Genomic DNA, 12255 nt, shown 5'->3' on the forward strand with positions numbered 1-12255 from the left:
ACGATTGGATTTAGACTCGGTTGGACCAGATAAACTTGATTGATGAGAAGAGGCTTGCAGCTATTTGTCATGGTCAGTTGTACCAGAAGCGTATGATTAAAGCCTTCAACAAGAAAGTCAAAAGTCAGGCATATCAAACCGGTGATTTGGTTGTCAAACGTATCATTTTACCACAAGGTGATCCCAGAGGCAAGTGGACTCCCACTTATGAGGGACCATTTGTAATCAAGAAGGTATTCTCCGGCAGAGCCATGTTGCTTACCACTATGGATGGCAAGGATTTCCCATACCCTGTAAATGCGGCCATAGTCAAAAAGTACTTCACTTAAAGAAAAGCTCGCTAAGTTAAAAACCTGAAAGGGCGACTTAGGCAAAAATGAGCGTCTCGGTGGATTGAAAACCTAAAAGGGCGATCCAGGCAAAAATTAGAGACTAAAAAATAATAATTATCCCGTAGGCTGAAAACCTGAAAAGGCAGCCTAGGTAAAAGTTAGGGAATAAAGCGTACGACTATGTCCCGTTTGGCTACCTACTCACCTTCAAGGTTCAACACATCAAAGGCACCAATCAGTCCAATTACTTTCTTCCAACAAGTGAGGGATGAGATGCTCGAAGACAGATTGGCAATAGCAGAGTCGAAACTTGACTGGATTGTTTTCACATAACTATTTCCCTTTATAAGTACTTTTCAAAGTTTTATGACAATTTCCTACTACTAGGATTTTTGTCTCCTTGTTCTAATCCGCCTATTATGGCTCTCTTTCAAAATCAATACAGTTCATGCTCAAAATCAATGTTTTCACTTTTTCCGTTTTGAATACGTAAACGTCCCAATGATAATTTTGAATGAACATATGCATTTGAATATGACTGATGTTTATAAGAAAAACAGGAATAGCATTCAGGTAATGTCCCAATCATCTGGACATCATCCTGAAACCTACATCGGGAGAAAAGTTCGCCAACAGAGATACGTTTCTCGGCAGAATCATCAATGAGTTTTTTTTCTCTCCAACAAAGTGATTCGAGAAACCTTATTCCCCAGCAGGGCTGTTCAAGATCACTATCCCCAGAAGGTGTGATCCTCCACATCGAGGCTTGGTCAAATAGTGCATCGGAGGATTACGCATCTTTCTTATTCCCACTCAAGGTGCATCAAAATCAGAACTTTCAAATTACCTTCATCCTCGAACGATAGTCAAATATCCCTCAACAGAACACCCTGGTCCGTAAGGAAGTTCCCCAGCTAAGTGTACTCGAACAAGATAGCAAAGATCATCAACAATCACAATGCCTTCATTTCCAAAATAGCAAGCAGGGATTTATTTTCCCAACCAGAAGTTTGATACGCTCTAAACTGCATAAGTCATGTCCATACATCATACATCATACGCATATTCATACATAGCATATAATGTTTCATGACAAACGCATACATAACATGCACGTTTCTCATTTAGTTTGAGAATCTCAACATATACATTACATGCATCATGACATTGCATGTTACTAACTTGATTTTTTCAGGTAGACGAATATTCACAGCAAAGTTATTCTCAATCACATGCAGTATTCTCCTGGATTCTATTCAGACAAACATTCCTCTCAGATATAATCAAGCCAAAGATTCATTCTGAAGAGATCTCTCTTTTCGAACCACCTATCAACTCAAAACAAGCAACACAGATCTAAGTCGATACCTTGGACGGTTCCTTAATGATCTACCTTCAGATCTAAGTCGATACCTTGGACGGTTCCTTAATGATCTACCTTCAGATCTAAGTCGATACCTTGGACGGTTCCTTAATGATCTACCTTCAAAAATCTAAAGCGGATACCTCAGACGGTTCCACAACGATCAACCTTGAAAGATCTAAAGAGGATACCTCAGACGGTTCCATAACGATCAACCTTCAAAGATCTAAAGTGGATACCTCAGACGGTTCCACAACGATCAGCTTCAAAGATCTAAAGCTGATACCTCAGACGGTTCACATAGATCAACTTTCAAAATCTAAAGCGGAAAAACTTTGGACAGTTCCGTAACGATCAGCCTCCAAGACTTAAAGCGGTAACCTCGGACGGTTCCGAAACGGTCAACGCAGAGGTTTTCAAATCCTTCATCAAGATATAATCAATGGATTCATTCTGATGAACAAACCATCAACACATTCGCCAGATGGCATCTGAAAACCCATCTCAGGTAATGTTTCGATCTGCCAACAACATTTCTCAGACAACACTCAGTGCAAATTCCAGCATCACTTCTGGCGGAGGTAAGTGCAAATTTTCAAGGCATCTAAATATTCAATCATCTTCTACCTTCAGATTCCAATCAGTCTCTTCAGGTTTAAGAAGATTGAATAGGGGCAGCTGTTATACCCCAAAATTTGCCCGCATCTTTTTTAGAAAGAAGGCAACATACTCCTGTCTAAAATTGGGAGTTTCATATAATCTTGGATTTTATTTCATAAATATCCTGATTTTATGAATACTCAGTTTTTAGAATTTTTCTTATACGGTATTTTGGTTCGCTGTTGAATTTATTCTTACACAAACGCCAAGTACTGTTTATCACTTCACACACGCTGTTTATTTGAGATTTATTTGCAGATAAATAGTACTGACGCAATTGGTACAAAATTAAATTTTGCAGGCGCAGAGTCCGGGGATTCAGACTGTACTGGTAACAAGTAAATTATTATTAGTTTTTGTTTCCCACTAATTTTTGTACTATATTATTGTTTTTTTTAAAATCTCTTCTATTATTTTCAAAATCTCTTCCTTTCTTTTCAAATCTCTTTCTTTCAAATCAAATCCTAACTTTATTCCATACATCTTTCTTTTCAAACCCTACCATACACTTTCTTTCAAATCCTACTACCACTCAAATTTTCCTTTTTTGTACGGAATCACTTCATTCCCCAACGTCTCTATCCTTCTTTTCACTCTATAAATACCTCTCATTTTTTCCATAAATTCTCACATCAAATTTCAACTCATTTCCCAAATTTCTACCTCATAATTATTTTCTCTTCTTCCCCGGCAAAAATGGCAAAGTGGATGGATACGTGTTTTCTTATGGTCATCACTGTCTTGGTGGTGATCATGTCCTTTTTCTGTCTGCATAGTCCTGAAAAATACGGACCTGGGTTGCTTACACTTCCGTTCATTTATATGTTTCTATTTATAGCATGGGTTTTTAATCGTCATTTTTAAAGTTTGTCGTATCTTTCGCTTAATGTACCGTTCATTATATTTGTCGTACTATTCATTATATTATGTACTGTCAGTATTAAATGTCATACTATCTATCGTACTGTCGTTTAATTATCAAGATAATATTATGTGTGTTTTCTGCTAGTTAAATATTTATTTCTCTGTGCATTAAATATTTTTCAAGGTTATTATCGGTAATTTCGTTCGCGTACAGTATATTTTATTTATTTATTATGTTTGTGTTTTTCTAACAACTCATGTAAATAAATTTTCACCATTAACACAACAATAACAAAAAAAAAGAAAAAAAAATTAACTTTAACTGTTAAGTTTTCACTTTAATTGTTACGTTAATGCCTAGACAGCCAATTGACAATCAAACCCGCTGACAGCATGAGTCTCCGTGTTTTGTACCATCAATCAAATCAATCTTTTGCATTTCAAAATTCCAAGATTTTTGTTCTAGAAGTCTTATGATAATCACATGATCAGCAGAGACTCAGCACTGCACAAAAATCAGGTACGCTTAACTGTCTCCTACACAAACAGTCCCTAACTAGGGTTTTTGTTTTTTTCAGGAGAACAAGTTTTTTGAGACCTCAAATGGATTTCATGGACCTCCATATGTCTCAAAGTACCACAAGACAAATTTTCAAACTTCAATTCACTCAGACGCACAGTCAGCAGCTCAAACAGTCAACAGACGACCAGTTTGACCGAAAAGTCAACAGACAGTCAAAAATGAAATTTTTTGTCAACATCCATATTTTGTCAAAAGATTCATCATTTGATCAATGGTTGATCATAATTCATCAAGAAAAGATCAGAAATCAACAAAAACCCTAAGTTTCAAAATTAGGGTTTTCTCCTAAAAAGTCAACTGAACTTTGACCGGCCATAACTCTCTCCTCGTTCATTCAAAAAATTCCAACCAAAGCTTGTTTTGAAGGAAATTCAATTATCTTTCAAATGCAATTGATCCCATGGTCATTGGATTCACCATTTGAAAAATATAAGCTCAGACATTACAGGTCATTTTCAAAGTCAACAAAAAGTGGTTTTTTGTCAAAGGCCATAACATCAAGATAACTTCTCCAAATGAAAAAAAGTTTCCAAAGTAGCTTGTAGAGGACATCTTGAGGTTTCTAAAAAGTACAAGAACTCCTTCATATGATCAAAATTAAGGAATTTATGCCTTGTTGAAGTTGGCTATTTTTTGGGAAAATGCATGAAACCAACATTGATCAAAAATGTTTTTTTCCAAAAGAGGCCAAGTTTTCATGATCCATACATGATTCTAATGATGCTAAGGGCCTCCCACGACCAACCTAAGGCCCATAACATTTTTATTTCTTTTTTAATTTAATTTTATTACCTTTAAAATTAAATTAAAAAGAAATGGTGCAAGATCATTATCCAAAGCTTTTGTCTCTTGCTTGAGTCACCAAGGTAGCTTATTTTCTGCAACAAAGAGAAGTACATGGCAGGCCTAGAGCAAAAGGTTGAAGAAATTCAAAGCCATGGCCAAAGAATTCAAAGATTTTTAATATTAAAAAATCAAAAGTTCAAAAAGCAATCAATGCTTGATAGCTTAAGATTGCAGCACTTCCATGGCCTATAAATGGACTAGAACACTTCAGTAAACACACACACACACACGAAATCTGAATCAATACTATGCTTATATCACTCTTGTAACAACTTGTAATTTTGAAAGAAATTTGAAATTCGAATTTTAAGTTTAAGCTCATTTCAATACAAACTAAACACTCAAACACGTTCCTTGACCTTCACTGAACCTATCCAGATCAATTGCAAGCCTTGAAACCTCAAGAACACACACATATAGCTCACGGTTTGCTCAGACATAAACCTACCAAAATATAATTATACATGCATGTTTAACAAGATGTAATTGCATATTTGTGTTTGGTTTGATGCTCTAGTCGTTTCTGGAGCTTTAATTGGGTGTTAATGGACGTTTGAAGCATATGCCATTTTAGGGTTTCATGAGCTCGAAATGGGATTTTTCGTTAGAGGCAAAATTAGACAAAACTAATGGCATATTTGAACTCAGGGGGCGATTTTAAGCTGAACCATGGTCTCCAAAATAAGTTATCATGTTTGTATGAGATCTTTGAATTTGCAGGAGCTATGGCTACGCTTGGAAACCGTCACTAAAACCTTTAGCAACAGCTGCAGACCTAAGCCAACGGACGGAGGAAGATGATGAACTCGTGGCAGTCTCTCATTGGCTGCCCTGCGCGCGTTTTATTTTTTAAAAAAATCTCTGATTCAGTGCTTTGCAGGTTTTGCACGAGCCATGCTCCCTTGCTTGGTCACCATCAGATCAGTCCACTCACTCAATCCAACGCCCATGACACGCTAGTCCATGCTATGGACTTACCAGCCAACCACACATGATCCATATTTAATATATATTTTATATTTTTCTATTTTATTTAATTTTCTTTCAACAATTATTTAAAAATAGTTTTTAAAAATCAGAAAATTATATTAAAAATATTTTTAGGTTGATAAAATGCTATATTAATTTTTGACACAAAAATATTTTATTTTTCTTAATAATTAAAATATTTTGTTTAATTAATTAGTATATATTTATGTATTTGCTTTTTAATTATTTTAACCTAACAAAAAAATCAAAAAGAATATTTTCTTTTTATTTAAATTAAGTTTATATATTATAGACTAATTTTGTACATATTTAGAATATTTTTCTCTTTAAGTTTAAATTATTTGTATAATTATTTGTATAATTATATATTAATTAACTTAATAAATTTCCAAAACAACTTCAAAAACCCAAAAAAATTAGTTTTATTTTAAAATTAATTAACAAGCAATATGAACATATTTTAGACTTAATTTTTTGGTTTAAATTTTATTTCTACCGTTTTCTCATTTAATTAAATTAATTATGCATTAATTCTAATTAAAATCAACCATCCAAAAAATCCAAAAATACTTCCCTTTATCTTATTGCAATTTAAATTCATAGATAAGTGTATAGGTTGTCAAAATCATGTAAATAGCGTAGTTTACATTTTCCGCATAATCGATGTAATAGCGTAGACTTACTTTCCGCATTTTATATTCCCGCACTTTAATTTCTGTACATATAAAACTACGTGTATGACAAGAATAAAACTGAAGCGCTAGGTCACTAACTTCAAAGATAAAAATATCTGAATCAAAACACAATCACACTTGCACCTTTTAGGGTAATCCCTCTGTATCCAGTCAAAGAAAATTTTCTAAAAGAAAATAGGAAAGGACCTTATAAATTTAGGGTAGATCTCCTTATTGTTTGCTCAAATCAAAACAACAAATGTTTCACATATCACTGTTTTTTCAAAACAAAACTTCCAAAAAAGACAATACTTTGTATATATCCAAACAAGGATCATTACGAAGTTAAAGATCTTTTTTCCAAAACATCTTTCGAAAGATAAAACACTTCGTATACATCCGCACAAGGATCATTACAAAGTTAATTTACAAAGGTATTTTAAAACCACATACAAGCATTTCAAAGCAAGACAAATGATTCAAACAAGTGAGCTAAGCAATTAAGAGCCCATGGATAACCATGGATACAAAGGGGTGCTAATACCTTCCCTTTGTATAACCTACCCCCGAACCCAAAATCTTTTAAAGGTCTTTTTCCTGTTTCTTTTATAAACCTTTCCTTAATTGGATAAAATAAAAGTCGGTGGCGACTCTCTGATTTTCACAACTCAAAAAATAAAAGAAGAGTCAGTTCGTATCTCACGAGAAAAACCGAGGACGACAATGAGTCATAGGACAGGACGACAATGAGTCATAGGACAGGTCGCCCCAACAAACGAGATGGAGGTGGAGGTGGAAACCCGTGATGTTGATTGAAAGGATTATAGTGTCCTCCCACGTGATAAAACTCATTCGGATCATGGTGATCGTCAATCCCGCCAGACACATCATCAAACAGCCCTTGATGTCCTCCACTCTCATTCCTTATGGAGTTCTCGACGAGAACTCATAAGTCATCCTGCCCCTTAGTCACATTAGTCAATGCTTCCATGAACTGCGCCATCTGCGCATTCATCTGCTCCGTCAGTTGAGCTCTCATCTCTGCCATTTGTTCTTGAATCTGTTCCATCTGCCTTCTCTGATTGCTCCTAGTCGGATACGGGTGATTAGCCGTCTTAGAATTCCTTCTGATAACAAAACAGCGAGACATGAGATATAAGCCCTGCAAATGTATGACATGTATGATATATGAATGATATGCATGAAATGTTTGTCAATTTTCAGGTATCCAAGTGTTCATCCCACTTTTAGATAGGACGTAGCAACCCTGATACCGAATGTATTTGAATAACAATCCACACACGAGAATACTTCACCAAACTGAGCATATTTCATTCAAACATAACTGCAGATTTGAGTTCATACAAACAAAACACATAATCGTGTCACAATGTGCTCATAAGGCATACAAAAGAAATCCAGAATATCAAAATACGACCCCATCCAACAATCCTGGATATGGTCGACAAATATCAAAATAAACAACGAATCAACTCCATGGACCAAACAAACCCACTCCACAGCGGCACTAGGATCGTCTGATAACAGAGTGGGCTCCTCCATCTCCTCTCCGTTGGGCTCGGAGTCTTCTTAATTCTTCTTCAAGTCAAGCTGACTTGGCTTTCTCTTCCGCTAGCATTTTATCTGAATCCTGCTTCTGCCTCTTGAGACTACTCTCTGATCTTTGTAACTGTAGACACTCTTGTTGCTTGCGATGCAAATCTTCCTTTAGCAACTCATAAGGGCGCCTCTGGACACCTGCCTGACTTGAACTTGCGCCTTCGACTTGCTTGAGCTGGTGCATCAACCTCATCTTTGCATCTCTTTCTTCAAATAATTTCAAGTTGGTCTCTTGTCCCCTTTCGTGCAACCTGTAGTTAGTGACCAAAGCATTCTTGTAAAGTTCTGTTGGCACAGAGTCAGATAGAATCAAAGGAGGTTGCTTTTGAAGTGGTGCAACCCTATCATATGGCAGCAACAAGTTTCTAACCCGCTTTTCAATCCACTTAACATACGGTGTCAGAGCAAGCGATTCTTTCTTCCCTAAATGAGCTCCATAATGCTTACGGATCTTCTTCCAAGCCACAATTATCCTCTTTAACTTTTCTGGATCCGACCTTTTCTAAAAATAGACCGTATCCGCTACCAAGTGATCAGCCGACTTGTCTTTCAAGGTATACCCCAATTGACGCAAGGATACCACAGGATTATAATTGATGCAACCTCTAGTACCAACCAAAGGAACATTATCAAACTCACCGCATCCAACAATCACCTCAGAAACATTGATCCGGTATTTTTGCCACTGAATATCATAAGAAGTAAGTGACATAATCCTGTGGGTCCACTTGAGCGTCTCCCTTGTCTTCACAAAAGGTCCTTTGCTGGGTAACAAAGAGAGGAACCAGATGAACAACAACTGCAGGCAACAAGTGATGGCACCACCACCTTTCTCATATCGGGAATGAACGGCATAATAAGTATCGGCCAACAATGTAGGAATAGGATTCTTTCCCATGAAGATGTGTACCGCGGCCGAGTCTACAAAATTGGGAACATTCGGGAACATCACAATCCCATAAATGGCCACAGCAAGCAATGCATTGTATGTGTTCCAATTCTTTTTCTCAAATTCCTCTTTAGCTTTTCTGACCAAGAACTTCAAAGAGAACCCCGAGACACCTCCATTCGACTTCCAATCATCAGATACTTCTTTTATGCTCAAATAAAGAGCAGCAGCGATCGACTTGAAATTCACTTCCTTAGGAACGTCGATGAATGGCACTTCGTCTTTTATCTTGAGATTAAGAATGATAGAGTACTCTTCCAATGTCGGAGCCAACTGGTAATCCTGGAACGTAAAACACCTCATTTCAGGATCATAAAATTGCATCAAAGTTTGCAAAGCAGGCGTCTCAACCACGGTTTCCAACAAAGTCAAAATATTCCCATAGTTGTCCGTGAAACTCTTCAAACAGAAAGCGGTCATTAACGAACTCAAACCCTCTAATACGGTCAACGGCTCTCGGAAGAAGCTGTAGGTGTGCGTATGTCTCTTTGCTTCCTTGACAGTATCAACTGGAATGTCCATCTTCAACTTGAGTGAACTCTTGAATGTCCCTGAAAAATATGACATGCAAATGCTTGTTATACATATATATTTTTCTTGCGTTTCTTTTGGAAATAAATATGCTATGATGCAAAGTGGTGGGACTTATTGCCGCCCACTGGGCACTCTGGACTGCCGGTAACACACATAGTATAAAGCCAAAAGTTCGGCCCCAAATGGTATACCACACGGAACACGGAATATCAATCCACGGAACCAGAGCCCATAGTCAATAACACACTGGAGTAGAACACAGATTACCACTCGAACAAGAAACATAGTACCCCACGAACAGGAACCAATAGCACACTCGTACGAGAACAACGGTAACCCACGAACGAGAACAGCGGTAACCCACAAACGAGAACAGCGGTAACCCACAAACGAGAACAACGGTCACCAACAATGTACCTGTTATATGATCATTGATTCCCGCCCCACTCACGGGTAAAATCTAGGCCAAGGTAAGGTCATGAAACGCAGTATACGGTTCGCCCGAAGGTAAGCATCATCACAGCGCGGATGCGGGTGAGGATAATACCTCCGTTTGAAACCACTACTCTGCTCGGGGTCACATAATCCATCCCGAGACGTGCACCTCGAGACAAACCATGCTCCCACTCTATCCTAGGGTTCCTATGATTCACACATAGCCTGGGTATTGGGCCTTTTACCTCTTGAAACACCCACCCACAGATAGAAATCCAGACAATCCAGAATATGATGCAGAAAAGTAAAGCGCAAATAGAATGCTATGCAAACAGGTAAATATGCAAAGCAGTAAAGCACCCAAAGATAAACACACAAGCGCTAGGATCGACTCGCTAAGTCCGGACCCGCAATAGGTCGAGACGTTCCCAGCAGAGTCGCCAGCTGTCGCTACCGCGAAAATTAATAGAGTCGCCACTAACATATTTATCCTGAAAAGGAAGGGAATGCCAGCAAACCACAAAACAAAACAACGGTCTCACGACCAGAGAAAAAGGATAAGGGAGTCGGTTACTCGAGGGGAAGGTATTAGCACCCCTCGCGCCCATCGTACTCGATGGTATCCATGCCTGTGTCTAAATCTATGGGTGTGTAACAAATCTACGCTAATCTGGACTAAAATGCATGCTGAATGTAGGGAAAAGAAAAGATTGTGCTCGCACGGGCCCTACCCCGCTGCCTACGTATCTGTTTTGCAGAATCAGAGCTACCGTAGCTCGGCTAACTAATTTCTGTTTGTTTTGTGTTTTTTAGGTGAACGAGTTACATTCACACTCCGCTGCTCGACCTTTAGAGACTTATGCTTGGGAATGGAGCGGAAATAACAAGCTCTTAAGAAAAGAAAATCAAAGAGTGTGGTTTGTGTTTTAAAGAATGCAAACAAATAGCACACAAACGAGCATCCGCTCGTAAAGCAAACAAACCAAAGGCACTGGCCAAGTGGTAGAAAGGCGGTCCCGCCATAGCCAAGGGGAGCAGCTCAACCCAAGTCAACCAAGCATTAGCCCTCGCGAAAATGATCGGGCCATAGACAAGAGGAGCGGGTCCCTCTCAGCAACCAAGCTGTCACGGATCGTAAAGGAACACGGTGCGTGCGTACACCGAGCATCAACGTCGAGCGACGCGAGCTATAGGAGAGGCGGGGGTCCGGCTACATTAACCCTTTTCCTGACATACTCGATAACAAGATCTTGTGCAAGTTCAGAAGTGAGCCACGCGTAGCGTGCGCATACTGAACAGACTCGATGAGACTGGGCGGGGGTTGATTGCTAACCCTTTTCCGCGTGCCTTCCATGAGGACTTAACGGAGTGCCATATAGGACTTATTACACCGTGACTCCCTGCCGCAAAGCACAAATATAAACACACCAACAAAAACAGAGCCTCTTTTCGAGGGCTTGGCCAGATGCATGCCTAAGTCCTACTTCTCATGTTATAGGATGATGCGAGAAAGCGATAAAGTGCGAGAAAAATAGAATGAAACGGAATCATTACCAAACGGATGATGATCCGTAACTAAAGCGAAGAGAGCAAGTAAACTAGGATCCCGCGAGCGAGCTAGCAAAGCAAAAGCAAATAGTCAGCACACCGATTAGCCATGAAAGTACACAAACATCGACACGCGCGTCGAGCATATTCGCAATACACCTGCAAGAGGAACAAATAAACTAAGCAAGCAGATATAAAGCAAAATGATCGTGTCTCCAAGATGAGAGCACGACACAGGTGAATAGAATCGTGTCCCGCAAGTGAAGCGGAAAACTCATAGAATGAGCATCGATCGGTGGCCGTCCAAAAGCCTCATACACTAGCACACACGTTAGAGATAACAAGACATCGCAATCGGAATTGCGTTATTGTACTACAAGCTAAAATAGAAAATGGATAACGATATAAGATGCGAAAATATGAAACAAGTATCCAAAACAGAATGGTAATGACACGCATAAGGGTATATGAAAACATGTCGAAACACACATCAAAACGAACGATAATTACACAAGAGTAAACACGCACAACAAACATACCGGAAGCGATCCGAAATACACTCATGAAAGACATAAAAACAGCAAGATAACATCAATCCAACAGAAAGGATACTTTACAACCTTTTCAACGACATAAAGAACACACAAAACGGAGTTGCGAGTCAAAAGATACGAATTTTTGAAGTTAGGGACAAACCACACAGCCGTAACCGGTTACGGCCTGGAGCGTAACCAGTTACGCTGCAAACAGAAGCAAAACAAGGCAAAAACACGGGTTCGTAACCGGTTACGGCCAGGAGCATAACCGGTTACGCTGAGCACAAAAACAACGTAATAAGGCAAACACGGGTTCGTAAC

The 12255-nt window shown here is 38.7% G+C and overlaps 1 protein-coding gene across 1 annotated transcript; it reads right to left on the reverse strand.

Annotated features, from left to right (window-relative positions):
• Window positions 1–7918: 7918 nt before the first annotated feature.
• Window positions 7919–9403, reverse strand: LOC131632985 (uncharacterized). Its single transcript, XM_058903691.1, has 2 exons — window positions 8549–9403; window positions 7919–8434 (listed from the first exon to the last, which is right to left on the reverse strand). Exons 1-2 carry the CDS (start codon window positions 9401–9403, stop codon window positions 7919–7921), a joined length of 1371 nt encoding a protein of 456 aa, XP_058759674.1.
• Window positions 9404–12255: the final 2852 nt, after the last annotated feature.

The sequence above is a fragment of the Vicia villosa genome, unplaced genomic scaffold (genome assembly GCF_029867415.1).
Source record: "Vicia villosa cultivar HV-30 ecotype Madison, WI unplaced genomic scaffold, Vvil1.0 ctg.001059F_1_1, whole genome shotgun sequence".
Taxonomy (NCBI): Eukaryota; Viridiplantae; Streptophyta; class Magnoliopsida; order Fabales; family Fabaceae; genus Vicia; species Vicia villosa.

Bases quoted from the DNA above. Each gene is read 5' to 3' on its own strand.
- LOC131632985 (XM_058903691.1), bottom strand. From the start codon at position 9,403: ATGGACATTCCAGTTGATACTGTCAAGGAAGCAAAGAGACATACGCAC. The intron at 8,435-8,548 runs GTTGGTACTAGA...GTCTATTTTTAG, and splicing joins AGTTTGATAATGTTCCTTTG to AAAAGGTCGGATCCAGAAAA.